This window comes from Sarcophilus harrisii, chromosome 5, assembly GCF_902635505.1.
Source record: "Sarcophilus harrisii chromosome 5, mSarHar1.11, whole genome shotgun sequence".
NCBI lineage: Eukaryota > Metazoa > Chordata > Mammalia > Dasyuromorphia > Dasyuridae > Sarcophilus > Sarcophilus harrisii.
This window is the reverse complement of record NC_045430.1, coordinates 89,084,850-89,111,637: the sequence shown is the minus strand read 5'-3', so window position 1 is coordinate 89,111,637 and position 26,788 is coordinate 89,084,850. Positions and strand designations below refer to the sequence as shown.

At 40.7% G+C, this 26,788-nt stretch overlaps 1 protein-coding gene across 4 annotated transcripts in view; it reads right to left on the bottom strand.

Annotated features, from left to right (window-relative positions):
• Positions 1-6,691: 6,691 nt before the first annotated feature.
• CSAD (cysteine sulfinic acid decarboxylase) overlaps positions 6,692-26,788 on the bottom strand; it is a 40,730-nt gene continuing 20,633 nt past the window's right edge. Inside the window, exons 1-15 of one of the 4 annotated variants that reach the window (XM_031937815.1) lie at positions 20,390-20,469; positions 20,019-20,157; positions 19,356-19,482; positions 19,175-19,265; positions 18,582-18,688; positions 18,168-18,283; positions 17,870-17,949; positions 17,145-17,199; positions 16,399-16,515; positions 16,230-16,294; positions 14,399-14,480; positions 13,668-13,867; positions 12,685-12,736; positions 12,474-12,563; positions 6,692-9,129 (exon numbers count right to left, since the gene is read on the bottom strand). In XM_031937815.1, coding sequence (XP_031793675.1) covers positions 8,956-9,129; positions 12,474-12,563; positions 12,685-12,736; positions 13,668-13,867; positions 14,399-14,480; positions 16,230-16,294; positions 16,399-16,515; positions 17,145-17,199; positions 17,870-17,949; positions 18,168-18,283; positions 18,582-18,688; positions 19,175-19,265; positions 19,356-19,482; positions 20,019-20,147 — 1,485 coding nt within the window. In that variant the 5' untranslated portion in view covers positions 20,148-20,157; positions 20,390-20,469 and the 3' untranslated portion in view covers positions 6,692-8,955. Of the gene's footprint in view, positions 9,130-9,250; positions 9,543-12,473; positions 12,564-12,684; positions 12,737-13,667; positions 13,868-14,398; positions 14,481-16,229; positions 16,295-16,398; positions 16,516-17,144; positions 17,200-17,869; positions 17,950-18,167; positions 18,284-18,581; positions 18,689-19,174; positions 19,266-19,355; positions 19,483-20,018; positions 20,158-20,389; positions 20,470-26,788 lie in introns of those variants that run through there. The other 3 variants (XM_003772451.4, XM_031937816.1, XM_031937817.1) reach the window with 3 other exon arrangements.

Sequence of the window (26,788 nt, the reverse complement as noted above, 5' to 3'; positions counted from 1 at the left end):
GGAGGGAGAACTTTTCAGGCATGGGGAAGAGCAAGTGTCTAGAGTTGGAAGATGGAATATGTCTTGTGGGAGAAACAAGAAGACCAGTACTACTGGATCATGAAGTAGGTAAGATGGTAAAAGGTGGAAGAAGACAGGAAAGGTAGGTAAAAAGGGGAGATGATAAAGGGAACTGAGTGTCAAACAGAGGATTTTATTTTAGCTATAAGAAATGACAGCGAGTCACTGGAATTTATTGAAAGAATGACATGGTCATTCCTGCATTTTAGTAAGATCATTCTGACAGCAAAGTGGGGTAAGGCAGAGAAACAACCAGATACCTATTGAAACAGTCTAGATGGGAAGTGATAAGGGTTTGTACCAAAGTAATGGCAGTGTCAAAGAGGGGGATATACTCAAGAGATGTTACAAAAGTAAAAAATTAAGATGTCAAAAATGATATCTAGATTGTGAGCCTGGGGTCCTGGAAAGGTGATGGTGCCCTTGACCATAAAAAGGCAGAGAGGTATGGGAAGAAAAATAATTAGTTCAGTTTTGTTATCTACAGTTTGATATCTACAGAACATGAAGTTCAAGATGTCCAATAGGTATGTGCAAGACTGAAGGTCAGCACAAAAGACTGAAGAATCATCAGCATAGAGATAATTGAATCCATGGAAGTTTTTGAAATCACTAAGTCTTATAGTTAGAGAAGTGAGATACTCCCAGTTAGCAGGATGAAGATCTACCAAAGGAGACAGAAGGGGTCAGATATATAAAGAGGAAGGATCAGGATACAATAGTGTCACAGAAACCTCAGAGAGAAGGGAGTATCAAGAAGGTGATCAATGGTGTCAAAACCTATACAGAGGGTAAGGATTGAAAAAAGGTCATTTGATGTGATAATTAAGAAATCACGGGTTACTTTTAGAGAAAGCAGTTTAGGTTGAATGATGAGATTAAATGTTAGAGAGTAAAGAATAAAAGAAAATAAAGGAGAAAAAATCATTTTGTATATCTATTGTGGATGGCCTTCTCACAAAATTTAGCTACAAAAAAAGAGACATATGGAGGGGCTAGGCTAGGATGGATGGATTAAAGTGAGAGTCTGGGATTGGAGTTTTTGAGTGTGATGGGGAAAGAGGCAGAGGAGAGAAGAGCATGTTTATAGGCAGTAGGGAAGCAGCCAGGATGAAGGAAGGCATGGGGGTGATAGAGCAAGCTACTAAAGGAAAGAGATGGAATAGAATAACCTGTGCATAAAGAGAACTTTGCCTTGGCAAAGAGAAATGTCAGTTTATCAAATAAGGTGGGAATGAAGGAGGTAGCAGAAAACTTCTGGGTGACATGAGATGAGGGGAAATGGAGGAGCTCTTAGAGAATGGACTCAACTTTTTTCAGTAAAATATGAGGCAAGGTTCTCAACTAAAAGAGGGGAGAGGGGCAGTCAAGGGAGATTTCACAAGGGATCTCTATCATCATCAGCCTTCTAAAACTACTCTAAGAACATAGACTCCTCTAGAAGGATTTGGGAATTTCAAGAGAAAATATTTTCCTCCCCTCCTCCCCCAGGCTTTTATACACACACACACACACACACACACACACACACACACACACACATATTTTCAAATAGCATTTTATTTTTTTCCCAATTGCATGTAAAGATAGTTTTCAACATTCCTTTTTTTTATGATATTTTGAGTTTCAAATTTTTATCCCTCTCTTCCCTCTCCAAGACAGCAAGCAATCTGATATAGATTATACATGTACTATCAAAACATGTTCCTTTCTATGGAATCCATACTATCTGATTAACTCATAGTATTAATAGAAGACAAATTCCAGTTCCCTTGCTGCCTTTTGTGACTTTAATCTCTTACCAATGCTTCTCCCAGTAATGTTTTTGATTCTCAGCATCCTAATGAGGAAATTCTCCTTCTTTCATCTGAAGGTCATATTCCAGAATTTTACAGCCCAGGAAATCCTCTCTCTTCTATCCAGGAGGTTGAAGGCTCAAGGCTTCTTTAATTTAAAGTCATCAGAAGCAACACTCAAGAACTTTCACCACTTAACAATGTGGTTCCCTTTACTGGCTCCTATGTCCTGGACTAAGAGATTATACCACTGCCTTTGAGTTTGAAGCCAAGAATTTAGAATCCAGGAAATATTCTTTTCTGTATACTTCTGTCCCAAGGCAACCATTAGCAGATTATGGGAGTGGGTGGAAGTAAATCTCTCCAGAACCAACTTCTGATATTAACTCAGATCTGTATTTTTAAGATCTTTTTGGAAAAAAGGCAAAAGGAAGGGGGGAAAGTCCCCCCAAAATCTGTTTTATAAGCCAGTATAACCAGAGACTCTTTGTTATTAAAATGTGTCCCACAATAGCAGCAGCAAATCAATTCTATTAGCTTTAGGGTGACATGCCCATATATTCCACACAAAGATACAATTAAAATCTCAAAAGCTTAAATACCCTGTAGATCATAAAAATAACGTATAAAATCAGATAATATGTGTTTTGGAAACTTTATGAGATCATTATCAAGTTGATAGGCAGTTCCCTTGATCAGCTCCTGGTGTATAAAGAGGCAGCCTGGTAGAGTGGATAAGGCCCTGCATGCAGAGTCATAAAGATCTATATGCAAATCTGACTCCAGGTAAGCCACTTAACTTTTTGGTGCCTTAGTTGCCTCATCTGTAAAATGAGAATTGAACTTGATGACTTCTAAGGTCACTTCCAGATCTGAATTTGTGGTCATATTATCTATGAGATCCCTCTATATCCATACCTTACATGTCCTTCAAGGAGCAGGTGAAGCTTCTGCCTTCCCTGATGACTTCAGATCACACTGATCTTTATCGCATTGTATTCTATAACTGTATGAGTCACACAATTTAGTATTTGCTAATGCCATTATATGCATACAATACAGATATAGTCCAGAACCCCTATGCAAGTTTCTTCTGTCTCCTTTAACTCAACTATGTCTCATACTTCTTCTGTATTCTATAGTGCCCAGCACAGTGTTAGGTTCATAAATCCCCAATGTGTGACTTTTGAAGGAGACCCAGGATTTCTTGGAGAACTAAAAGGAAAGGCAGGCAGAAAGTCTCAGCCCCATATACTATGTCTTAGAGTCTAGGAAAAGGTGTATCCATATAGATGTGATATTGTATGAACCAAATTGGGGATGTAAGTAGTTGATTCTTCCATTTAAAATGTTAAGTTATGAAATATTATTGTTCTGTAAGAAACAACCAATAGGATGATTTCAGAGACTTGGAGAGATTTACATGAACTAATGCTAAGTGAAGTAAGCAGAACCAGGAAATCATTGTACACTTCAACAACAAGACTATATGATGATCAATTCTGATGGACGTGGCTCTCTTTAACAACGAGATGATTCAGACAAGTTCCAATTATTCAGTGATAAAGAAAGCCATATACATCCAGAAAGAGGCCTGTGGGAATTGAATATGGACCACAACATAGCATTTTTTTTGTTTTGTTTTGTTTTGAATACTTTTTATTTACAAGTTATATGCATGGGTAATTTTACAGCATTGACAATTGCCAAATCTTTTGTTCCAATTTTTCCCCTCCTTTCCCCCACCCCCTCTCCTAGATGGCAGGATGACCAATACATGTTAAATATATTAAAGTATAAATTAAATACAAAGTAAATATACATGACCAAACCATTATTTTGCTGTATAAAAAGAATCGGACTCTGAAATATTGTACAATTAGCCTGTGAAGGAAATAAAAAAATGCAGGCAGATAAAAATATAGGGATTGGGAATTCAATGTAATGGTTCTTAGTCATCTCCCAGAGTTCTTTCGCTGGGTGTAGCTGGTTCAGTTCATTACTGCTCCATTGGAACTGATTTGATTCATCTCATTGCTGAGAATGGCCAGGTCCATCAGAATTGATCATCATATAGTATTGTTGTTGAAGTCTATAATGATCTCCTGGTCCTGCTCGTTTCAGTCAGCATCAGCTCATGTAAGTCTCCCCAGGCCTTTCTGAAATCATCCTATTAGTTATTTCTTACCAAACAATAATATTACATGATATTCATATACCACAGTTTATTCAGCCATTCTCCAACTGATGGGCATCCACTTAGTTACCAGTTTCTGGCCACTACAAAGAGGACTGCCACATTTTTGCACATACAGGTCTCTTTCCCTTCTTAAAGATCTCTTTGGGATATAAGTCCAGTAGTAGCACTGCTGGATCAAAGCGTATGCACAGTTTGATAACTCTTTGAGCATAGTTCCAAATCGCTCTCCAGAATGGTTGATGTATACACAATTGCACCAATAATGTATCAATGTTCCTGTTTTCCCACATCCCCTCCAACATTTCACATTATCTTTCCCTGTCATTCTAGCCAATCTGACAGGTGTGTAGTGGTATCTCAGAGTTGTCTTAATTTGCATTTCTCTGATTAATAATGACTTGGAGCATCTTTTCATATGGCTAGAAATAGTTTCAATTTCTTTGTCTAAGAATTGTCTGTTCATATCCTTCGACCATTTATCAACTGGAGAATGGCTTGATTTCTTGTAAATTAGAGTCAATTCTCTATATATTTTGGAAATGAGGCCTCTATCAGAACCTTTGATTGTAAAAATAATTTTTCCAGTTTATTGCTTCCCTTGTAATCTTGTCTGCATTAGTTTTACAACATAGCATTTTCACATTTTCTGTTGATGTTTACTTGTATTTTGTTTTCCTTCTCAGGGTTTTTTCTTTCTAGATTCAATTTTTCTTGTGCAGCAAGATAACTGTATATGTATATATATATATATATATATGATTTAACACATATTTTAACATATTTAACATGTATTGGACTACCTGCCATCTGGAGAGGGGGAAAGAGGGAAAAATTTGGATCAGGAAGTTTTGTAAAAATCAATGTTGAAAAATTACCCATGCAATGTTTTGTAAATAAAAAGCTTTAATAAAAAAAAATAGAAGAAGAGAATAAACTCTAGAAAAAAAAATAAAATGTTCATTGAATCAATCCTGGAAAAGTGATACGAAAACACATTTTCCCCTCAATAGAGTTGAACTCTATGGAAATGGGATGCACTACATATAGTCAGACACAGTCAATGTGTTGGTGGAATTTGCTTAAATATCTTGCTTTGTTACAAGAGAGGATTCAGTGGAAAGTAGGGATGGGGGTGAGAATGTTTAAAGGATAATGCCTAAGAACTGGAAAATGAGTCCATCAGTTGGGGAATGACTGAATAAGTTATAGTATATAAATGTTATGGAATATTATTGTTCTGGAAGAAATAATAAGAGGATGATTTCAGAGAGACTTGGAGAGACTTACATGAACCGATGCTAAGTAAAGTGAGTAGAACCAAGAGAATATTGTACAAAACAAGATGATTATACAATGATCAATTCTGATGGGCATGGCTCTTTTCAACATGAGATAATTCAGGTCAATTCTAATAGACTTGTAGAGAGCCATCTGCATCTAGAAAGAACCTTATGGGGACTGAGAGTGGATCACAATATAGTATTTTCACTTTTTTGGTTGCTATTTGCTTGCTTTTTGTTTTTTTTTTCTCCTTTTTTGATTTGATTTGTCCTGTGCAGCATGATAAATGTGGAAATATATTTAGAAGAATTGTACATGCTTTTTTTTTTAATTTATTTTTCATACACATTGCTTTATGAATAATGCTGGAAAAGAAAAATCAGAGCAAAAGGGAAAAACCACGGGAGAGAGAAAAAAAAACAAGGTAGAGATAAAAATGTACACATGTACATTTAACATATATTGGATATACATTTAACATATATTGGATTACTTGCTTTCTAGGGGAGGAGGTGGGGGAAAGGGAGGGAAAAAATTTGGAATACAAGGTCTTGCAAGGATGAATGTTGAAAACTATTTTTGCATATATTTTGCTTAAAAAAAAAGGGAATGCCTATGCTGTCACAAAATAAAGGGCAACAATAAATCACAAAAAATAAAATTTCCATTGAGAATTGTTATAGGCTTACATAAAGTTTCCCTACTCAATCCAGATCTCAAAACTGCCTTAGGCAGTTTTACCTTTGTCAGCTTTATGTAAGGTTGAGGGAAGAGAGGTTGGCTCCTCTCCTGATCAAAAACCTGCCTCTACTACCCAATCTGCTCTTCCAGTTTAACCTCTTAGAGGCAGATTTAGGGTCTATCCTCACCATCCTAAACTTCCCAGACTTCCCTAGAAAGAAGACTCAGGATTATGATTGCCATTCATTTAAAGGGGACCCCCATTTGTTAGGATCCATATATGCATGTGAGATATTCATGGCCTATGGGAAAGATACACCAACACATATATGTATTCATGTGATGTCTATAGACAGGATGTTCAAGAGGGGAGGCATGGATAGATATCTGAGGAATCTTGCCCACTCCTCTCCAAAGGAGATTTCTATTCTTATCTTTGGGGAACATGGAGACAGAGAAGGATAAAAAGGGACCCTGGGGCTGGTCATAAACAAGAATTTTATTTATCTACCTCCCCACTGTTGGTCTATTGGGGATGCCTACTTTAAAATAAAAAAACTATCAGCTTCCTTGGTAGCACTCTCTTAATAGGGATGGAGACCCATAGTTTATACCCACCGGCTTGGTCCCTTTCCACCAAATGCTGGTTACACAAAAAAACCACCACAAACAGTGAAGAGTGAGTAAATTCTTTTATATAAACAGTCAACAAAGATTAGAGAAATTTTATAGATTAGAATATATCAGGAAATACACGAGTGAATTAGGTAGGCAATCTTGCTCTTTAGATAGAAGTGAGATGAGATCTTGCTTAAACCAAATGAATAGCCTCAACCTAAACCAAGAAAAAATTCCCCAACGTCTCTAAGAAAGCAGACTCAGAATCAGGAATATATTGAGAAGCTAGCTTTTCCTACATGTCTACAAGAAAACCTTGTTATTTTTCCTGCCTGGACTTAGTCTCCCAAAGAGTCTAGAATCATGATTGTCATCTTTTAAAGAAGGAAGTAAAGAATGCCTCTCTTCAAAACTTTCTGCACCAACTCTACCCCTCACACAGGAAGAAATCATTTTTTCTATCAAGTAGAATAATCTTATGAAAAATGCTGCAGGCTTAGTTGGAAACCCTTCCTGTATACTTCTGTTCCAAGGCAACACAGCTTACTACTTTCAGTCCCTTACGTTCATTACCATCCATCCCTACCACTTAACAAACAGCCGCAGAACAAAAGCTGGAGGAGGTGATCTACTTTTCTGACTAGGCACATCATAAATTCATGTTTTTCATCTGCAAGTGGGTCCTCTCTACAGCAAAACAATCCTTTTATTCCTCTCTAATTGTGTGTGTGTCTCTCTCTCACTCCCCACAGAAGCTATTCCAATTCTTTGCCCCTTCCTTTAAGCCTCCCCATTATCACCTTCCCTCAAAAACTTCATCTGAGGGCCTCTTACTTTACTCAGAAAAGTAAGGCCATTTTACCTGGGTTCTCTCATTTTCACTCATCTTCATCTCAAAACCTACTTGACATCACTCCCTATTCTCTCATCTTTTTTCTTAGTCTCTAACAATTCTCCTTGCCAAAACCAACCCTTCTACATGTTATCTTTGATCCCCTCCTCTCTCCCATATTCTCCAACAGATTTGCAATCTTAACCAGCTCACAAACCTCATTTCCTCCCTTCAAACGTATCCAGGTCTCCCTCATCCTTAAAAAAAAAAAATCTTCCCTAGACTCTACCATGACCTCCAGTAATCACCCTCTATCTCATCTTCCTTTCTTGGCCAAACTCCTAAAAAATCTGTTTTACCTGCATTGCCTCCCCTTCCTCTCCTCTCACTCATTCATTCCTCACCCTAACTGAAATCGCTCTCTCCAAAGTTACCAATGACCTCTTACTTGCCAAGCCTGATGATCTTTTCTCAGCTTTCAACCTTCCCAAACCCTTTGAAGCATAGGACACTACTGACCAACCTGTCCCCTCCTCTCCGGGATTTTGTGACATTTCCCTCCCCTGTTCTTCCCCATCTCCTTTCCTGGCTCAGCAGCCATATGATGTGGGCACACACTGCCTTGTTCCCTTCTTTCTCTGGCTGAACTCCTGCTCCCATGCCGATGATCAATGTATTTATGTGTGATGCCTAGCAGTCCTCATTGGACATTTGAACCTGATATCCCAGAGTTGCCTCAACTCAACACATCCAATTCACCTCCCGAATCTTTTTGGTTAATACGGCTCCTTGCTCTCCTGCTATTCACAAATCCAACCAGTTGCCAAAATCTGTTGTGTATCACTCCTTGCATCTTATCTCTTCTTTCTACTCACAAATGTCCATCCTCCAAACAGCTGCCAAAGAGATCTTCCTCCAGCCCCCATCTGACTGTCACTCCCCTCCCAAACGCCAACGGCTTCCCACGGCCTCCTGATGGCCGGTCCCAGCTCTGAGATCTGCCCCAGCACTCCTTCTTCTGACTGTCACTCATGCCTGGAATGCTCTTCCTCCTCTCCTGCTCCTAGACTCTCCCTGCTCCTTCAAGACTCAGCCCAAGCACTACCTCTACATGAAGCTTTCCTGATCCCCCTCACTACTAGTACCCTCCCTCCCAATCTAACTTGGATTTAGCTACTCTGTTTTCATCCTTTATATATTTTTCTGTATACACCTAATGCATATGGCTACTATCTTTTCCATAAGAAGGTATGCTCCCTCAGAGCAGGGATGGTTCCACTTTTTGTGTCTGTATTCCCAGCACTCCGTACAGTGCCTAGCACACACTGGGCACTTAATAAATGCTTGCTGATTCACTAGTTGACTCCCTCCTCTTCTTCTACCCCTCTCATCATCACCAATTAGCATCAGGGCAAACAAGTAGAAAGAGAATGTAAAGAATACTTTGCATTTATAAGAACTGCAGCTCATTAGTCAGCCCAGGGAAGTTACAAGTCCTGCCCTAGCAGCTCTAGCTCATCCAAGAAGAAGTCTAGGTCGGCCATGCTCAGGGCTGGGTTAGCCACAATTAGGCGGAAGAAGTTGGGCCAGCTTCTGTGGGGCTGGTAGCCCACCATCATGGATCCCTTTTTGACCATGCGCTCTTTCAGCAACGGCGCCACCTGCAGGAGATGTTGGCAGGGCTCAGAATTCAACCTGCTGGGGAGAAGGGGAGCCCCTTGGGGCCTCTCTCCTCCCCATTCTGCCTGCCCCAGCCCGCCCCTCCCCCCCAACCCCCTTCCTTCACACACCAGAATGCTATGGAGGCTCCAACTGTCATATTCTGGGCCATCTATCTGGGCTCGGTGGCTCTTCTGTGGTCTGATTTTGTTCCCCAGAGCCATGGGGTCCTTTCCGTTAAGTAGGCTGACCTGGTCCTCAATGGCAGTGCTGACCTGATCCTCAATGGCACTGCTTCGCCTTTCTTCCTCATAGGGCCAAAGGATTTACAACTAAAGAGTCACCTAATTCAACCTCTGCCTTTTGCAGTTAGAGAAACTGAGGTCAGAAGGCTATATGACTTGTCTTAAATCACCTAGGGTAGTAAAAAGCACAGGTGGGATTTGAACCCAGATCTCGTGACTCTCTTATACCATAAGATTCCCCCTCCCCCGACACTGGCTAAATTTTCCACCAGTCCTACTCTCCCCACCATGCCTTGTTGTCTCTGACATCTTCTTCTCATTTCCCCTCTATATATCCAATCAATTAATACACTAATTAGTGTTAGTAGTTAACATACTAATTAGTACAATTAATACACTAATAAGTTCTGAGTCCTTCCCCTTCAAAGCTTGAAGATTGTTGAGAATGACAGAATGAACCTCCTTAATGGCAGTCCTCATATCCCCTTCATCTGGAACAGGGTCAGTACCATAGTAAGTCCCTAAGAAATGCTTTCTGATTGATTTATTGAAAAGGACATAAATATGAAATAAAAGGACAAATTTATGGCACCAGAACCATGTGCTATAGGAATTGGGAGGAGAGAGAGAGAGCAGCCTTCAATATTCATCCCTTCTTCTCTATTCTTCTAGCACACCCTCATTCAGGCCCTCACTGCTTTGTATTTGGGATACTGCAATAATACTCAAGCTGCTCTCCTCCAATCACATCTCCCCTCAGCCATTTCTGAAGCTACGCTTCTTTAAGGACCTAGTGTGGACTTTACTGCTTACTAGGTCAACTGCAAACTCCTTAGCCTAGAAATAAAAATTCTTCCCCTTCCCTTGTATCTAACTGCATCTCCCACTATTCAGTAAAGAATATAAACTATAGTGTGAGAAGAGAACTTACAATCCAGCCTCTTTGTTTTACAGATCTTAAAGACCCAGTGAAGTTAACTATCTAGACAGAGATTATATGGACAGTGTAAAATTAAAATCCAGTTTCTGGAACTAGAGAATGGGCTTTTCATTACCACACATGGTCTCTGCACACATGAAATGCTTTGCAGTCAGATGGCACTCCCTCTCCCTTGACCATATACCACCCTCCTTCCTGACTCTACTCATGTTGACTGGAACATCCTCCCTTTTACCTCTGGCTTTCCAAATTCAACTCATTCTTTCACTTCCAAGTCAAGCCCCACCTTCTCCAAAAAGCCCTCACTAACTTCTCCAGTCCATGTTTTCTTCTCCTTTTTCTCAATTTCTGTAGTTCTCAATCTTGACCACAAAATTGTCTTTTGTAGGGTTTTTTTTTTTTTTAGTCTAAATTATCAAAGACTATAAGCCCCTAGAGAGCAGTAGCTATCATACAATCATATACTCCATGACATTCTACAGTTTGAGGCCCATCTATTTGAGTATTTCAATAATCTGAAAATCCCCTGGTGTGGGTACCTCCTCTGCCCAATTAGCTCAAAGCCATGTTACAAGTCAGTAGCTGGTCTTTGAGAGCTGCTCTTACTGAAAAATTCATTGTTGAAGGGGAAAAAAGATGGAGGCTGTTTTCCTCCTTCCTTCTGCTTCAATTCTAGTGATGAATTCCCCAAATTTAACTAAGCTGCCCTTTAGCTGACAAATGCATGTGGGCATCTCTAGATATAGTGGGCACATAATAATGCTTGGAAGTATTTCTCTTTCTTCTTCTAGTGCAGGGTTTCTTAATCTAGGTTCCAATGACAGATTTCAGGGGGCCAATGAATTTGGATAGGAAAAAAACTACAACTTAATTTTCCTTAACCTCTAGCTAAAATTTGCCCTTTTCCTCAATTATGAATAAACTATCATTCTGAGAAGGGGTTAGAAGTTTCTTCATACCTCACCGGTCTATGCCCCTGAAAGATTAACAACTCCTGCTCTAGAAAGAGACAGTATGGTGTCATGGAAAGAGCACAGGCTATGGGCCAAAAGACTTGGGTTCAAATCCTGACACTGCTGCTTAGTGTCTGACCTTAGGCATTTTTTCCTTCTTCACCCTGACCTTTGAGTCACCTGCCCATAAACAAGGGGGGAAGGGGTTGGATAGATCTTCTAACTCTAAATCTATTACCTCTTTTCAAATTAACTACTCAGTTCTACAATTTTCAGTTAATTCTATTAATACATACTTCTTTGTGCTCTTGTCCTCATTTGTCAAATAAAGGGGTTATACAAGACAATGTCTAAACTCTCTTCCATTTCTACCATTCTATGACTCCCTAACAGAATCTCTTACTTCCCACAATTATCAAAATCAGTTTACAGATGAAGAAACTAAGGCTCGGGTTCAAAATCCTATAGATAGCAGATAGCAGAGGTGGGGTGCACTTAGCTCTTCTGACCCCAAATTTGGGTCCTTTGGGAACCAAATACTCGACAAGTCTTTGAATCTCCTTTTCTAGATGAGGAAACTGTGCTTTGTAAACTGAGGGGGTTATATTAGCTTACTAATCTCTAAATCCTATGAAGCTAGTATTTGGCCAGAGTCTCACAGCCAGCAAGGAGCAGAGCGGATCCCCAACTAGGTCTCCTTCCTCCCAGGCATGCTTGTTAGTCCAAATCTGACCCTCCTCTCTGTCTCCTTGTTCTTCAAGTGAATAATTCCCTTGCTGCCCCACCTCACCACACCCCCATCAGACTATAAGCTGCCCGACTAAAAGAACTGGGTCTCCTTTCTCACCTTAGTTTCCGCTAAGGGGTATATGTCTCTTCACGGCACATGTCCACATGTTGGGCCTGGCTCAGGATAAGCTGATACAATTCTGTTCATTCTTTTATTTTCATGTATTCCAGGAACAAGCCTTTTTTACTCTCTTTTCTGCTTTTCCAAACATTAGTCCAAAGAACCAATGAATGGGGGCTTGAGGCTCTTTCTGAAAACCATTACCCCTCCCAAGGACCAAAGGTGAGTGGTCGACTATGTACTACATATTTCTGACCACCCAGTGGCAGAAGTGAGCTGCCTACACTTCCCTCCCAGCTGGAGGCCTAGAGAAGAAATACGGAAGAAATTGCTGACCACCACCCTCAGCTCTACCCACCTTGGCCAGCTTCATGCAATAATCAGCACTGTCTTCTTGTCCACGAAGGCTGGGGGGCACGTACCAGAAGCATACATTTACAAATTCTGGCTGCAAGGGAACAAAGGCAAAGTACAGATTACTGAAACAGGTAGACTGTGGAGAAGACAATTCACATCTCTCACAGGAAAATGAGTTAGTACAAAAAGAAGAGGGAGAAGAGGAATTATACCTCCATGACCAGTTCAAAGCCCTTCTGCAGCTTCATCTTTTCTACGAGGTACCTACAAAAGAGCAGGGGCCACAGTGGAGTGAGGAAAAGGAAGAAAGAGTGGAATAAACTATGGCCTATAAACGTAATAGAATATAAGAAATGGTGACTATGAGGAATTTGGAGAATTCTGAAAGAAAGCAGGACCAGGAGAACAATATACACAATGATTATCATAACATAAATGAAAACAACACTAAAAGACACCAAAGGTTAAATAAACCATAGTGGTCAATTGGACTAATGAAAAGCAATTCTTTTCTCTTGCTTGAGATGTTGTGGAATATGGGTACAGAGAACAGTGAATGTGTAATGTCTGTTGATCTGCATGTTTTTCTCTGTTATAAGAGAGAGTTCAGGGAAGGGGAGATTGAGTTATTGGGTTGGGTTATCTATGACATGAAAAACAGAAAAAGTATAAATAATACTTTAAATATCTAAATTTTACATAATTAGGGACAGCTTGGCACCATAAACAAGAGGCTTAGGTTCAAGTCTCCCCTCTGACAAATATTAAATGAACCAGGGAAAGTTACTTTTGTTCTTCTAGGCAACTCTCTCGGGCTATAAGTTGCAGAGAAGATGCTAACCCACACTGGCAAAAGGAGTCTCTTCATTTGGGAATTTCTGATACCAGTGAAATCATGAGTGCAGACTTCAACCTGAAATTAAATAATAGGTTAATAGAAAAAGAATGAAGAACTGGACCATGGAAAGACAGATAAAGAGGGAAACAAAGATAATAAAGGATTAAAGAAAGCCAAAAACAAAAATAAAGTGAAATGGAAGAAGAAAAGGAAATGGAAGAGGCAAGGAAGAAAAAAGAAAAGTAAGGATACAGAGCACCTGGTTGGGCACAGAGCCAGAGAGAGACTTCTTGGAGAACAAGGAAACTCAGAGAGAAAGACGCTCTACAGGGCCAAAGCCTTGGTGTGCTGCCATACCGGGTGAGGGTGAAAGCCCAGTCCACTCGTTGCTCCAAGCCGGATCCCCCGAGAGCCTTCCACATGAGCCACAGCTTCAGGCAATCCACACGGCGGCCACACTGCACAACCTTGTCTCCTGTGTCCAGAGACACATCATAGAACTTGTCTTGCTGAAACAGGTAGGTGGCCTGGGCTCCATGACAGTGCTTTAGCAAGTTCTACAGAGAGGAAAGCCAAAGAATGACCCCAACACCCAACACCAGTTTCCCTGTCCGGGCTGGGAAAGAATCAAGGCCAGCCCCTTCATCACCATCCTGGTCATTGGAATAATAGAATCCTGAAGCTGGAAGAAATCTTGGAGACCATCTATCTATGTAATCTGATCCCCTCCAGCTAGACCCTGGCCTTCAGAGGGCCCCTAAACGGTTCAAAGCTAGAGCACACAAGTCAGTGCTGTGGAACAAGAGCTGGACCTGGGACCAGAGAATGAGTTTAAATCCCAGCCCCTGTTAATTGTGTGATAAGGATTCAGTTTCTCTCTCTTTCAGGTAACTTCTAAGATCCTTATAGCTTTAAATCTATGATCCTGGTTTTTCTCCCAATCTTGGCTTTTTTTGCATAAAAGCAGGAGAATGGGAGAGACTTTGGGAAAGTGAGAGGTATTCAATCAAGGGAAATGGAAGAGGACAGGGAATGCTCTGAGGAGGTGGGGGGAACAGAGTACAGCAGTGGGGCTCAAGGAGACCCACCGAGGTATCCCGCAGGAGGAGAGCTGAGCACTGCAGTCCAGTTGCCAGCAGCTTGTGGGGATTCCAGGATACTGAGTCAGCCCTGTGGGGAAAATAAGGCCAGCATCATTCTGATTCTCCTATGGCGGCCCTCTACCCAAACCATTCCAATTATTTCCTCCTCTTCAAGATTTCTAGGGGCTTCCTTGCTCCCTAATCTTACCTCATATCCTGCCAGTTAGGAAGTACTTCCTTATATTTATCTCCTACCTCAAGACCCCTCAAACATTCCTTTCTCCAACATCTGCCATACATGACTCCCTTCTTTCACAATTTTTAAAATAATAGCTTTTTATTTTCAAAATACATGCAAAGACAGTTTTCAACATTCACCTTTGCAAAAACTTATGTTCCAAAATTTTTTCCCTTCCTTCCTCCAATCCCCTCCCCTAGATATCAAGTAATCCAATATATGCTAAACATGTGTCACAATTTCTTTAGTCCTCATTTCTTAGTTCTAGACTCAGAATGTGTTAAGTATTTTATTTCCTCTTCTGTTAATATAGGAAACCTATATTTTTGTAAATATCCATCCATTTCACTTAGATTGGCAGATTTACTAACATACAATTGGGCAAATGGCTCCTAATTATTTTTTAATTTCCTCTTTATTAGTGATAAGTTTTTGATACTGGTAATTTGGTTTTCTTCTTTCCTTTTCCTAATCAAATTAACCAAAGATTTATCTATTTTGTTGTTTTTTTCATAAAACTTAATTTTATATGTTAGTTCGATAGTGTCTTACTTTCAATTTTACTAATCTGTCCTTTGATTTTCAGAATTTCTAATTTGATATTTAATTAGGGATTTAATTTAGTTGCACATCCAACTTACTGGTCTCCTCTTTCTCTATTTTATTCATGTAAGCATCTAGAGATATAAAATTTCCCCTAAGAATTTTTGGCTGCATCCTTTAAGTTTTTGGCATACTGTCTCATATTGTTATTCTCTTGAATGAAATTATTGTTTCTACGATTTATTGTTTGATTAGATTATTTAGTTTCCAATTAATTTTTGGCCTATTTTTTCAGGCCCTTTATTACATCATAATCTAAAAAAGGGTGCATTTAATATTTCTGCCTTTCTGCATTTGATTGTGAGATATTTATGCCTTAATATATAATCAATTTTTGTCTAATTGCCATGTAATGCTGAGAAAAAGGTATATTCCTTTCTATATGCCCATTCAATTTTCTCCAGAAGCCTATCAGACTCAACTTTTCTAAAACTCTATTCATTTCTTTAACTTCTTTCTTGTTTATTATGTGGTTAGATTTATCTAGACTCAGATTGTGAAGAGTGCAGTTCAGATTTTCTTAGCTTCTTCTTCTGCAGTCTACATGTAGTCATTCTAAATCTTTTCCCTTTTCCTCCAACTTCTCCCAAGGCCCTTTAATCAATCCTGGATTCACCTCCTCCTCTACAGCAGGACCCAGAGAAGAGAAGAGGAAAAAGAAAACTAGGAAAAGAAAGGGCAGAAACAGACACTTGTATAAACAAAGAAAGACAAAAATGCAAATGATGGAGAAACAAGAAAACATAGAACAGAGGCAGACAACAGGAGAATCACAGAAAGTTTGAGACAGAGACATCCATGTAGCACACAAACATGTATACCCACACACATACTGGGGAAAAAAGGGGCAAAGTGTACCCAAGAAAGGATCCATCAGCACCCCAGCCTCCACTGGACAGGGGCCCTCTCAGGCATTATGCCAGCACTGGAGAGTCACCCTGTGCCTAGGGACGGACACACACACACACACACACACACACACACACACACACACACCTCTCAATGCCATCCAGGAGGTGCCGGTGTGTCTGAGATAGCAGGACACTTCCACCCCAGGCTGCCTGTTGGGAAAGGGAATAAAAGTAGGGGATGCAAAGCTTTCCTTGAAAGCCCACCCCTTCCCCCAGCCAGCTGGCACTGCCCCAAGAGAAGGCTAAGCACTCACATCCACATGCAGCCACAGCCCATGTTGCTGGCACACATCAGCAATAGCCTCCAGGGGGTCAAAGGCCCCCAGCACGGTGGTACCTGAGGTGGCACTGACAAGGAGTGGGACTGCACCCTGGGGGCAGGAGAGGGAAGGATAGCATTGGAGGATCTCCTCCTAAAACATTTTTGAAGTCTTCCCAGCTTAGTTCTCCCCTCCATCCCCATCATTTGCTTTACATATCACCACACTCTATGATCTCAGTCACAGACCTAGAAATAACCTGAGAGATCATGTAGTTAATTTATGAATGATGGCTAAGGCTCAGAAAGACTGAGTGCTTTGCTCAAAAGTCATAAAACAAGCTAGACATAAAGTTGATTTTCAAGTCTCTCTCCAGAAGCTTCTTCTTTTTTAAATATATATTTCAATAGCATTTTATTTTTTTCAATTACATATAAAGATGGTTTTCCACATTCACTTTTATAAGACTTTAAGTTCTATATCCAGAAGTTTCTTAATCTTGTTCTCTCTGGTATGTACTATACGCACCCTTCAGTCTCTCCTACCAGCATGGAAGCTCCCCTTCCCCTGACGGTCCCTCCCCCTTCCCACAATCCAGGAGCTTAAGGCTAAGCTCTGTACATATGTGAGCAAAGAGCTGAGAAGTACCACAGTGAGCCAACACAGCAGAAAAGACAAAGAAATGAAGACCTCTGAACAGGCTGCTTCCTCCTTCCTCCACCCCAACCCCCCTTACTTACCTCTGCCTCAGCTTGATTAATTTGTTTTTCCAAGTCCTCTGGGATCATCCTTCCCCTAGAAAGGGAGGCCAAGGTGACAGGAGCTCCAAATCCCAGCATCAGAAGGGAATTCCAAGGCTGTCCCTGGGTCCAGCTCATACCTGAGCAGAGCCCTCCCCTCCCCAATCATTCCCCTCCCCCCCTCACAAATCATTCAGCCTGGGGAGCATAGTGACCACTGCTCCCTCTCCCAGGGGCCTCTTCCACTTTCAGGACACTTAATTATCAGCAAGATTTCATTCCAACAAGTCACAAACTGTCCTTGCACATTTTAGCCACTATTATTGCTCTATCCATTGGGGCTGAGTAGAATAAAGAGATTTGAAGCAATGTGAACTCAGACTCTAAACGTGGTGTGACTACAGCCCAGCCAAGGAGGGCAGACATTCAGAGCTCCCATCCTTTCCTGCAGGGCTGACTAAAGAGCAACAGGGCCAGGGATCTAGAGCTAAAAGGTTCTCAAGAGGCCCCTGGAAGCTGAGATGCCTTGTCCAAGGTCAGCCAGGTCACTTCCTCAGAGGAGATTTGACTATGGAGCCCAGAGCTCTTTTCAAGGTACCACACTTTGGGAAGAGAGAGCTCTCCCGGCCTGGCGTGGAGGGAAGAGAGGAACATCCTGCTTGAGTTGGGGGGAACTAGGCTCGATGGCAGTAAAGAAAAGATACGTCAATCTTGGGTCATTTCACCTGTCATCGGCCTTCACCAGTCGGATGCTGTCTGTGCCCATGCCCAAGAAAGCAGCTCCTTTCTGAACAGAGTAGTGACTCTGTGGAAGGAGAGAGAGCAAAAGAGAGAATGAAATACAGAGCCAGGGAGGAGAGAAAGGGCCCGGGGTGGTCACACCCAGGCAGAGAGACCCCTTCCCTCCAGGCCGCCTGAGGTTTGGCCAGCCTTGGCTCTTGACAACTAAAGGGAGATGGAGAAGAGCTGAGAATCTCAGCCAAGCTGGCAGGAAATAAGGGATGGGGACCTCCAGCCTCCCACCTCCTGCGTTGTGAAGATAGCCAAGGGTGGCAGGGCCCGAAGTCCCCTTTGTTTGCAGTCAGGATACCGCTGATACCGGGCCAAGTTCAGTGCATACATGTTGGAAATGGAGCCGCCTGTGGTGGGGAGCACATGTGTGGGGAAGGATGATAGGCAGATCCCCTGCTACCTCTTCTCCCTTCCCCCTCAGGAGAGAGCCCCTAGAATGGTTAATAGACTGAAGGGAGACTGTTTACCAAGACAAGAGTTAAGAAGAACCTCTGCATCCTCCCTTTGCCTGACGTTGGGCCCAACAGGGAGGAATACGAGGACGGACACCTAGCTTTCTGGAGCTCGGTGCCTGGATATGTGCTGGGTCAGAAAAGAGAAGAAATACTCCCCATCCCCCATCTCTCCCACTCTCCAGGGCCATACCCGGGCAGAAGACCCCATCCCCGCTGCTCCAGCCCACCAGGGCCCGGAGTTTCTTCAGCACTTCTTCTTCCATGAGGACAAACACGGGAGCAATTTCATAAGTGTACCTGGAGAGAGGAGGGGTGAGTGAAGCAAGGGCAGGGGTGCTACTCACTCCTCCCTTCAGAGCACTCAAGGGGTGAAAAGGAAGGAGAGCAGGACAAGGAGAGACCTGAAATCTGACAACCAGAGGACTCTTCAGATCGAGTGGCTTGCTCTGCAGAGGAGGGCACCCAAGCACGGTACGCAGGTGATGTGCCCTGGGCACCCGTGGCAAAGCTCTCAGCCAGGAACGCAGCTCAGAACTGCTGCTTCTGAAGAAACCCAGCACCTTTCAGGAGGATGGAGGAGCAGAAGGCGGAGAGAGGTCGATAAAGAACAAAGGAAGGAGAGGGGCATGTTGGGAAGAGAGACAGGAAAAGGAGGAGAATCAGAAAGAGAGGCTTCCCTCAGAGATTCTAAGGTTGTGTGGGAGAGGGAGAGATTGTGATCCTCTCATCCAGTCAGCCTATTCCCACTCCACTTTTCTGTGGGGGATTGGGGAGGGCACTTACTGACTGGTATTAAGACTCTCTGTGATGATCCGGCCAGCCAAAGCATGAGGGTCCAGCCCTGAGAAGAGCTGGTTGAAGAAGCGAGGATGACCTGCAGTCGAAGAAGAGAGCAGGGAGGCCAAGACTGAGCCAGGTTCACAAGCCTAGCTCTCCCTGCCTCCTCCCTAAGACCCAGACTCACAGGTCTTCACACTATACTGGATGATGGTCCGGCACCGATCAAGGATCTGTTCCTGCTTCTCTCCATGGCTCCGCAACTCCAAATCGAGCAGCTTTTTCAGCTCCTCTGGCTCCTTCCACTCACAAACCTAGGCAAGGAAAGTTGGTGATGGGTGTGAAAATAATTCGTCAAAAACATTTTGTTTAGAGTTCAGAAATAAGTACCATGGAAGAATTCCAAAGAACTTCACAACACTAGAAAATGAGACCCATTCATATGTAAAAGTAAAAGTCTCTCTCTCTCTCTCTCTCTCTCACACACACACACACACACACACACACACACACACTCTTACAAAAGCAATACTGTAGTTGAATATGGTAAAAATTTAACTGTTGAGGGTTTGCTGGGCAAGCAAGATATCAGAATTAGGGAGAATTAACATTTTTTGACAGAGTAGAAAAGGCAGCAACATACCTTATATTTTTATCCCTTTTTAAAAATAAAACTTTTATCTTATTTTTTTAGTTACATGGTTAACATTTGTTTTTTATACTTCAGTTTCATGTTCCCATTCTCCCCTCCCACCCACCTCCTTGAGAAGTCAAGTACAAGATTTTACATGTGAAGTCATACAAAACATATTTCTAAGAATATACTTTATGACAAAGGAAGAGGACTCACCTTCTCAGAGGTGTCAGTTCCTTTTCGTACAGCCTCTTCCATGATAATGCCAAAGACATTTTGAAGAAAAGCTTCCCCAGCTGGTAGGTCCCAATCGGGGGAGAGACAGTTGGATTCAGCCATCTGCATCTGCTGAGATCTGCAAGTTAAAAATGACACATCACCTGGTCTGGGAATCTCCACGGGCCTGAAGGAACTGAGCCTTATGAAACTACTGATTCAGCCATGGGAAACCCAAGTGTTCTAAAGAACACCTAGAAATAGTGAGACTTTAAAAAAAAAAAAAAAAAAAAAAAAAAGGGACATGAGGAAGACTAGTAACTACTCTCCATTCTAAATTTCAATCAGATTTAGGGGAAGGAGAACTCTACCTTCCCAGTCAGCTGTCAGTTCAGCGTTCACCAGAGCTGGAGAACGAGAAGCAATGAGAATCTCCAATACTTATTTGGAGCAATGGACAGTAGATACAACAGAGAAACCAGAGGTATAGGCAAGTCATGTGGTTGTGACATCACCTCTGATGACCACTGGGCCAAATAGAATTTAGTAGTCTGTTATGGGGGAAGGGGAGAAGGTTAGAGAAGGGTGAGAGATAATCAGTCTTTCAGAATAAACATTAGCCCAAAAGCTATAACGTGAAAAAGAGAAGAGCAGGGTCCAAGTTAAAGGCTTATGTATAAGCTCTATTTACTATGGGGGTGGAAGGGAGAGGAGAGGGCCAAGGAAAGGGGGAATTCACACAGAATCAAAGGGATTTTGGTTGTAAATAATTAAAACTTGAGGCAGGAGCAACAGGGAGTCTCCGTGAGCTGAGGATTTCCCTCAGCTTGACTCAAAGAAGGACAGTAGTTTCATTTTAATTTTAATGTGAAGATTTTGAGAGAACCTTATCTCCCAACCATAAAAAAGGAAGCCTAAAAGCATGCTGCCCACTACCCTGTCCATATATTTAGACAACCCATGTGGGCACAGTTTTGATCAATTCATACTCAGAAGGCTTATTTCCAGACGATAAATGGTGAGAAAATGGAATTGGCCCATTCACAGCTTATAAAGGAAATATTAAAAGTTTATGACATCCACTACTTTAGAAGGTATAAAGAAAGAAGTTCTTCCATCAATTTGATATAATTATAGGGTAACTAGTCATTGGCCAGGAGGACAAGCTACAACCCTGTTGGCCTTTAAAAAATCAACCTAGACAGCTCTATAGTAAAGTGAGAGGGTCATCTCTGGCAGGTAAAGAGATTCGTCTGGGAGAATACTTTCTGGCAGTAGAGAATAAAGCCAATTTTGGAAGAAGAATCCTACTCCTTAGAGAAGTACCTTCTTCACCTTCTCCCTGATGTTCTTCTAGAGTACACAACTAGGGAGGTGGGGATAGGGGAATGGGACAACAAAATGTCATTCTTCTCCATCACTCACAGAGTTTGAGAGCCCTACACTCAACAGAGAGGAGACTAAAGAATTCCAGCTGCTTAGTGGAATTGGGCTATGGAGAGGAGTAGACCCAGGAAGGCCAGTTGGATGAGCTACCCCACACACATGCATGGGGCCCAAGAGGAGCACTGTGAAGACATCATGAGAAAAGCAAATTCGTAGAGGATTTAGAGCGCTAGAGTGTAGTTTCCCAGGTCATGGGTTTTTCCTACACATGTATCCTTCTGCATGTATGTATGCCCATTCTTCCCACTCATTCTGTTTTTCTATATTCCACCCTGAGTTTATGGAAGAGATATTTTGTTGCCATTTTACTAAGTGCCTTTGCCTTGAGAACACTATGTCCTCTGGCTGACTACTTAATCATTAATCAACAGTGTTTCTCAAGTCTGTACCATGAGTCAGATACCATGCTAGGCACTGGAGATAAAAACAAAACAAAACAATACCTGCCCCCAAAGAGCTTATAGTCCATAAAGAGAAACAACATAGACATAAATATGCATATACAAAATAAATATCAAGTAATTTTCGAATAGAGAAAACTAGGAGCTGGGTAGATCAGGAAAGGTTTTGTGTAAAAGACACTTCTTGATCGCAGTCTTTTATTTATTTGTTAAGTTGAGTCTAAAAGGAAACAAAGAATCATAATAGACACAGGTAAGAATGGAGACAATTACAGGAATTGGGGTGAGGTGTGGCAATTCAGTTTAAAGGAAGAGAAATGGGAAATGAAGTGGTATATATAAGGAATAACAAAACAGACCTGTCTGCCTAAACCAGACTGCAAGAAGCTAGAAACCACAGAGCACTTATCATGGAAAATCCTTATCCAGGTATGAGTTAGACTAAATATATTTTTGAGATCCTTTTCTGAAACGGGGAAACAGAGAAAAGATGACAAATAAAAAGAATTATGCTCTCCTTTAAAAAAAAAAAAAAAGCTCAGTGGGGGCTCATGAGCTAAATTTTTTTTGGAGCAACATCTAGACTTAGCTACAATTACTATATCAAATGAACCAAGCCACACAGGCAAAGCTAGTTTTTTTTAAAACAACAAGTACCACAACAATTAAATTGTCATCAATTCTTAGGTGGCCCAATAAATTAAGACTTGGCTTACTGACTTAGCTTGCTAGTTTCCTGAGTGGGGGAGGGAGGGAGAGAGGGAAGGAGGGAGACAGGGGAGGGAGGGAGGGAGAGAGGGAAGGAGGGAGACAGGGGAGGGAGGGAGGGAGGGAGGAAGGAAGGAAGGAAGGAAAGAAGGAAGGAAGGAAGGAAGGAGGGAAGGGGGAAGGAGAAGGGGAAGGGAAAAGGCAAAGGGAAGGGGAAGGGAAGACAACTCAAAAGGAATCAAAGCTCCTTGGACTCGATAAACTCTCCAATGCCATGTAAATCACACTTTCCCTATACAAGGAAAAGTATATGTGATACATTTCCCTATACAGTGATGAGAGCTTCATTCAAATGAATTAATACTGTATCTTTGCTGAATATCCTTTCCATGTAATTAAAGTAAATCTTTTGTAAAATGTTAACTGTCAATAACATGTTTCATTTTGTTCTAATTCCAAACCTGAACCATTAGAGAGATTTGAGATAGTTCAAAACAAGTGCAGGACCACCCTCAACCTGTAGGAATAGTTTCCGGGGCACTTAGCTCCTTGAGAATTAAGACTAACCAGACCAAAAGAATGCTATATTTATGTTTCCTATAACAAAGACAAGTGTTTAAGAGAATCAATTCAATTCAATAAACATTTTTACTCCTGTATATAACCACAGGTACTAGACATATAAACTTTAGAGATGACTTTCTGCCCATAAAATCTTTTTTTTTTTCATTTTTATTTTTATTTAATAGCCTTTTATTTACAGGTTATATGCATTGGGTAACTTTACAGCGTTAACAATTGCCAAACCTCTTGTTCCAATTTTTCACCTCTTACCCCCCCCACCCCCTCCCCCAGATGGCAGGATGACCAGTAGATGTCAAATATATTAAAATATAAATTAGATACACAATAAGTCTACATGACCAAACCGTTATTTTGCTGTACAAAAAGAATCAGACTCTGAAATCTTGTACAATTAGCTTGTGAAGGAAATAAAAAATGCAGGTGGGCATGAATATAGGGATTGGGAATTCAATGTAATGGTTTTTAGTCATCTCCCAGAGTTCTTTCTCTGGGCGTAGCTGGTTCAGTTCATTACTGCTCCATTGGAAATGATTTGATTGATCTCATTGCTGAGGATGGCCAGGTCCATCAGAACTGGTCATCATATAGTATTGTTGTTGAAGTATATAATGATCTCCTGGTCCTGCTTATTTCATTCAGCATCAGTTCGTGTAAGTCTCTCCAGGCCTTTCTGAAATCATCCTGTTGGTCATTTCTTACAGAACAATAATATTCCATAATATTCATATACCACAATTTATTCAGCCATTCTCCAACTGATGGGCATCCACTCAGTTTCCAATTTCTAGCCACTACAAAGAGCTGCCCATAAAATCTAATAGGGATACATGCCCTATACAAAAGTTATTATATACCAAATATCTGTATTAACACATAAGTAATATATAAATTGTTATCTAAGAACTTGTGTAAAGGGTTACTCCAAAAAAAAAAACAAAAAAACAAAAATGGGAAACCAACAACAGTCATGAAGAAGATGCTATTTTAAGTTGGGCTTTAAAGGATAGGTAGAAATTCCACAGGTGAGGAATGATTATTCAAGGCACAGTGAATAGTGTAAACAAAGGGAAGGGTAGGAAAATATAGTATGCCTGCAAATACAGAATAACTAGAAGGGACTGTATTAAGGGGAGTAGTCTGAAAAAAATACTGGAGAAGGTGAATGAGAAAGATTTCAAGTGACTGCAGAAGGATTTGAATTCCAAACAAGGAGTTTAATCATTACTCAGAAGACAAATAGGCAGGCTTGTAAGCATAGGGATGATAAGATTAATTATATAAACAAGGATATAAAATAAGAACTCTGATCAATGAAATTACCAATCATGACTCCAAGGTATTTATGATGAAGCATACTACCTTCATCCTGAAAAGGTGGTGAAAGAGTCAAGATATAAAAACATTTCTGGACATGGCCAATGTGGGAATTTATTTTTCCCGACAATGTATATTTGGTCACAAAGATTTTGCTTTCCTATTTTTTCATTCGGCAGTAGGCTACAAAGGGAAAAGAGACAGGGGCAATAATAAAAACGACGAGAACAAAAAACCCCAAACAAAATGAGAAACGAGAAAAAGCCTTGTCAAGCAGAACAGCTCTGAAAGTTACATGTTAACTTTATTATATACTTAAAAAGCAAACTGTACATAATAAAAATTCACTGTTTCATATAAATCCTTTCTAGTTCATTTTATTTGGTATTTGTTATGTTTAGAACAAAGAAAAATGGGAAAAGGTAGAGGAAAAAGTGTAAATTTAACAGAGGTAGTAAGGATAGTTCAGAGGAGCAAAGAGAATTGACAACAAGATCAGTTAAGATACTATTACAATAGTCCAGATAGGAATGATCCAATAGAAAATAAGGCCCCTGAGGACAGGGCCTGTTTTCCATCTTTATCTTTTTATCTCCAACACTCAGTATATGATCTTTCATATAGTAAAGTCTCAATAAATACTTATTGAATTGAACTATTGGGGAACAATAAGGGATTCTTCTAGACCAGTAGCAGTGGGAATGGAGAGAAAAAAGGATCAGAAATCTTGTGGAAAGCTTTGATAAGTGACTTAATACAAGTATGAGGGAACTCTCAAAGACAGCTCCAGGTTTGAGTCATGTTGAATTTGAGGTGTTCAGAATATATCCTGATAAGTGTTATAAAGTGGTTTCAGTGTTCAGGAATAGAAGTGAATGAAATTGTCAGAGTATAGAAAGAGAGAAGGGAAGGTTCAGAGTTATAAGATATAGAGCTGGAATGGACCTTAGAGGATTATACATTCCAACTTCCTAACTTTACAGAAGAGGAACTTGAAAAGGGAACGAACTATCTTGACCAAAATTAGGCAAGACTGGAAAGGAGAATAAGGGAGAAGAGGAGTGAGAAAGACTAAGTTTTGGATAACATCCATCTTAAGGCTCCAAGAGATTTACAAGGAGTCACCAGAGATGACCGAGATAGAGTCTTTGGAGAAGGTCAGCAGAGCATGATATTTCAAAAACGAAGGAAAAAGAGTTTTTTCAATGTCAATATAAGATCAACTAAGAGGAGGACCAGAATTAGGATAGTCCATTTCATGATTAAAAGGTTGACTAGGATTTTTGAAAGAGCAATTTCAGGAGAGCAGTGTGAGATGAAGGGAGGTTATTAGTAATGCTGCCCCCCCCCCAAAAAAAAAAAAAAAAGAGAGAGGAAGAGACTGAAACATTCTTTAAAATTTAGAAAAGAAAATAGACCATTAAGAATGCAAATAGAAAACATTCCTTAAAGGAATAGGGACAGCATCTATGATTTCCATGTACAGAGAGCGAACAGGGAGAACCTCTTGGCACCTATCCTACAATTTATAGTCTCAGACTAGTTTATAGATAAGATAATTGTCTAGATCCTGGGAGGATGCATGTACAAAACTAAATACAAATAATTTAGAGAGAGATTAATTGCCCATGGTTGGGACATGTCAGTATGGAAAAAAAAAGTGTTAATACTACCTAAATGAACATAACTCAGTACCATACCAACCAAAACACTGAAGGGTTACTTTATAGAACAGTAGAAAAAAAATAACAACAAAACTCATCTAGAGGAATAAAAGTTAAGAAATATGGAAGGAAAATAATGAAGGAAAAAAGTGGGAAGGAAGAGGGCCTTGAAATTTGAAGGGGACTGGGGTATCTTTGCCTTCTATTCAACCTCTGACCAGAAGAAACCCTTATGTCCCCCCCCCCTTTTTTCCTTTTAATTAAAGCTTTTTATTTACAAAATATATGCATGGGTAATTTTTCAACACTGACCCTTGCAAAACCTTCTGTTCCAAACTTTCCCCTCCTTCCTCTGCCTCTCCTCTAAATGGTAGGTAGTCTAATACATGTTAAATATGTTAGAATATATGTTAAATCCAATATATGTATACATAATTATACAGTTATCTTGCTGCACAAGAAACATCGAATCAAGAAGGAAAAAAAAACTGAGAAAAAACAAAATGCAAACAACAGAAAGTGTGAAAATGCTATGTTGTGGTCCACACTTAGTTCCCATGGTCCTCTCTCTGGGTATAGATGGCTCTCTTCATCACTGAACAACTGGAACTGGTTTGAATCATCTCATTGTTGAAAAGAACCACTTCTCAAC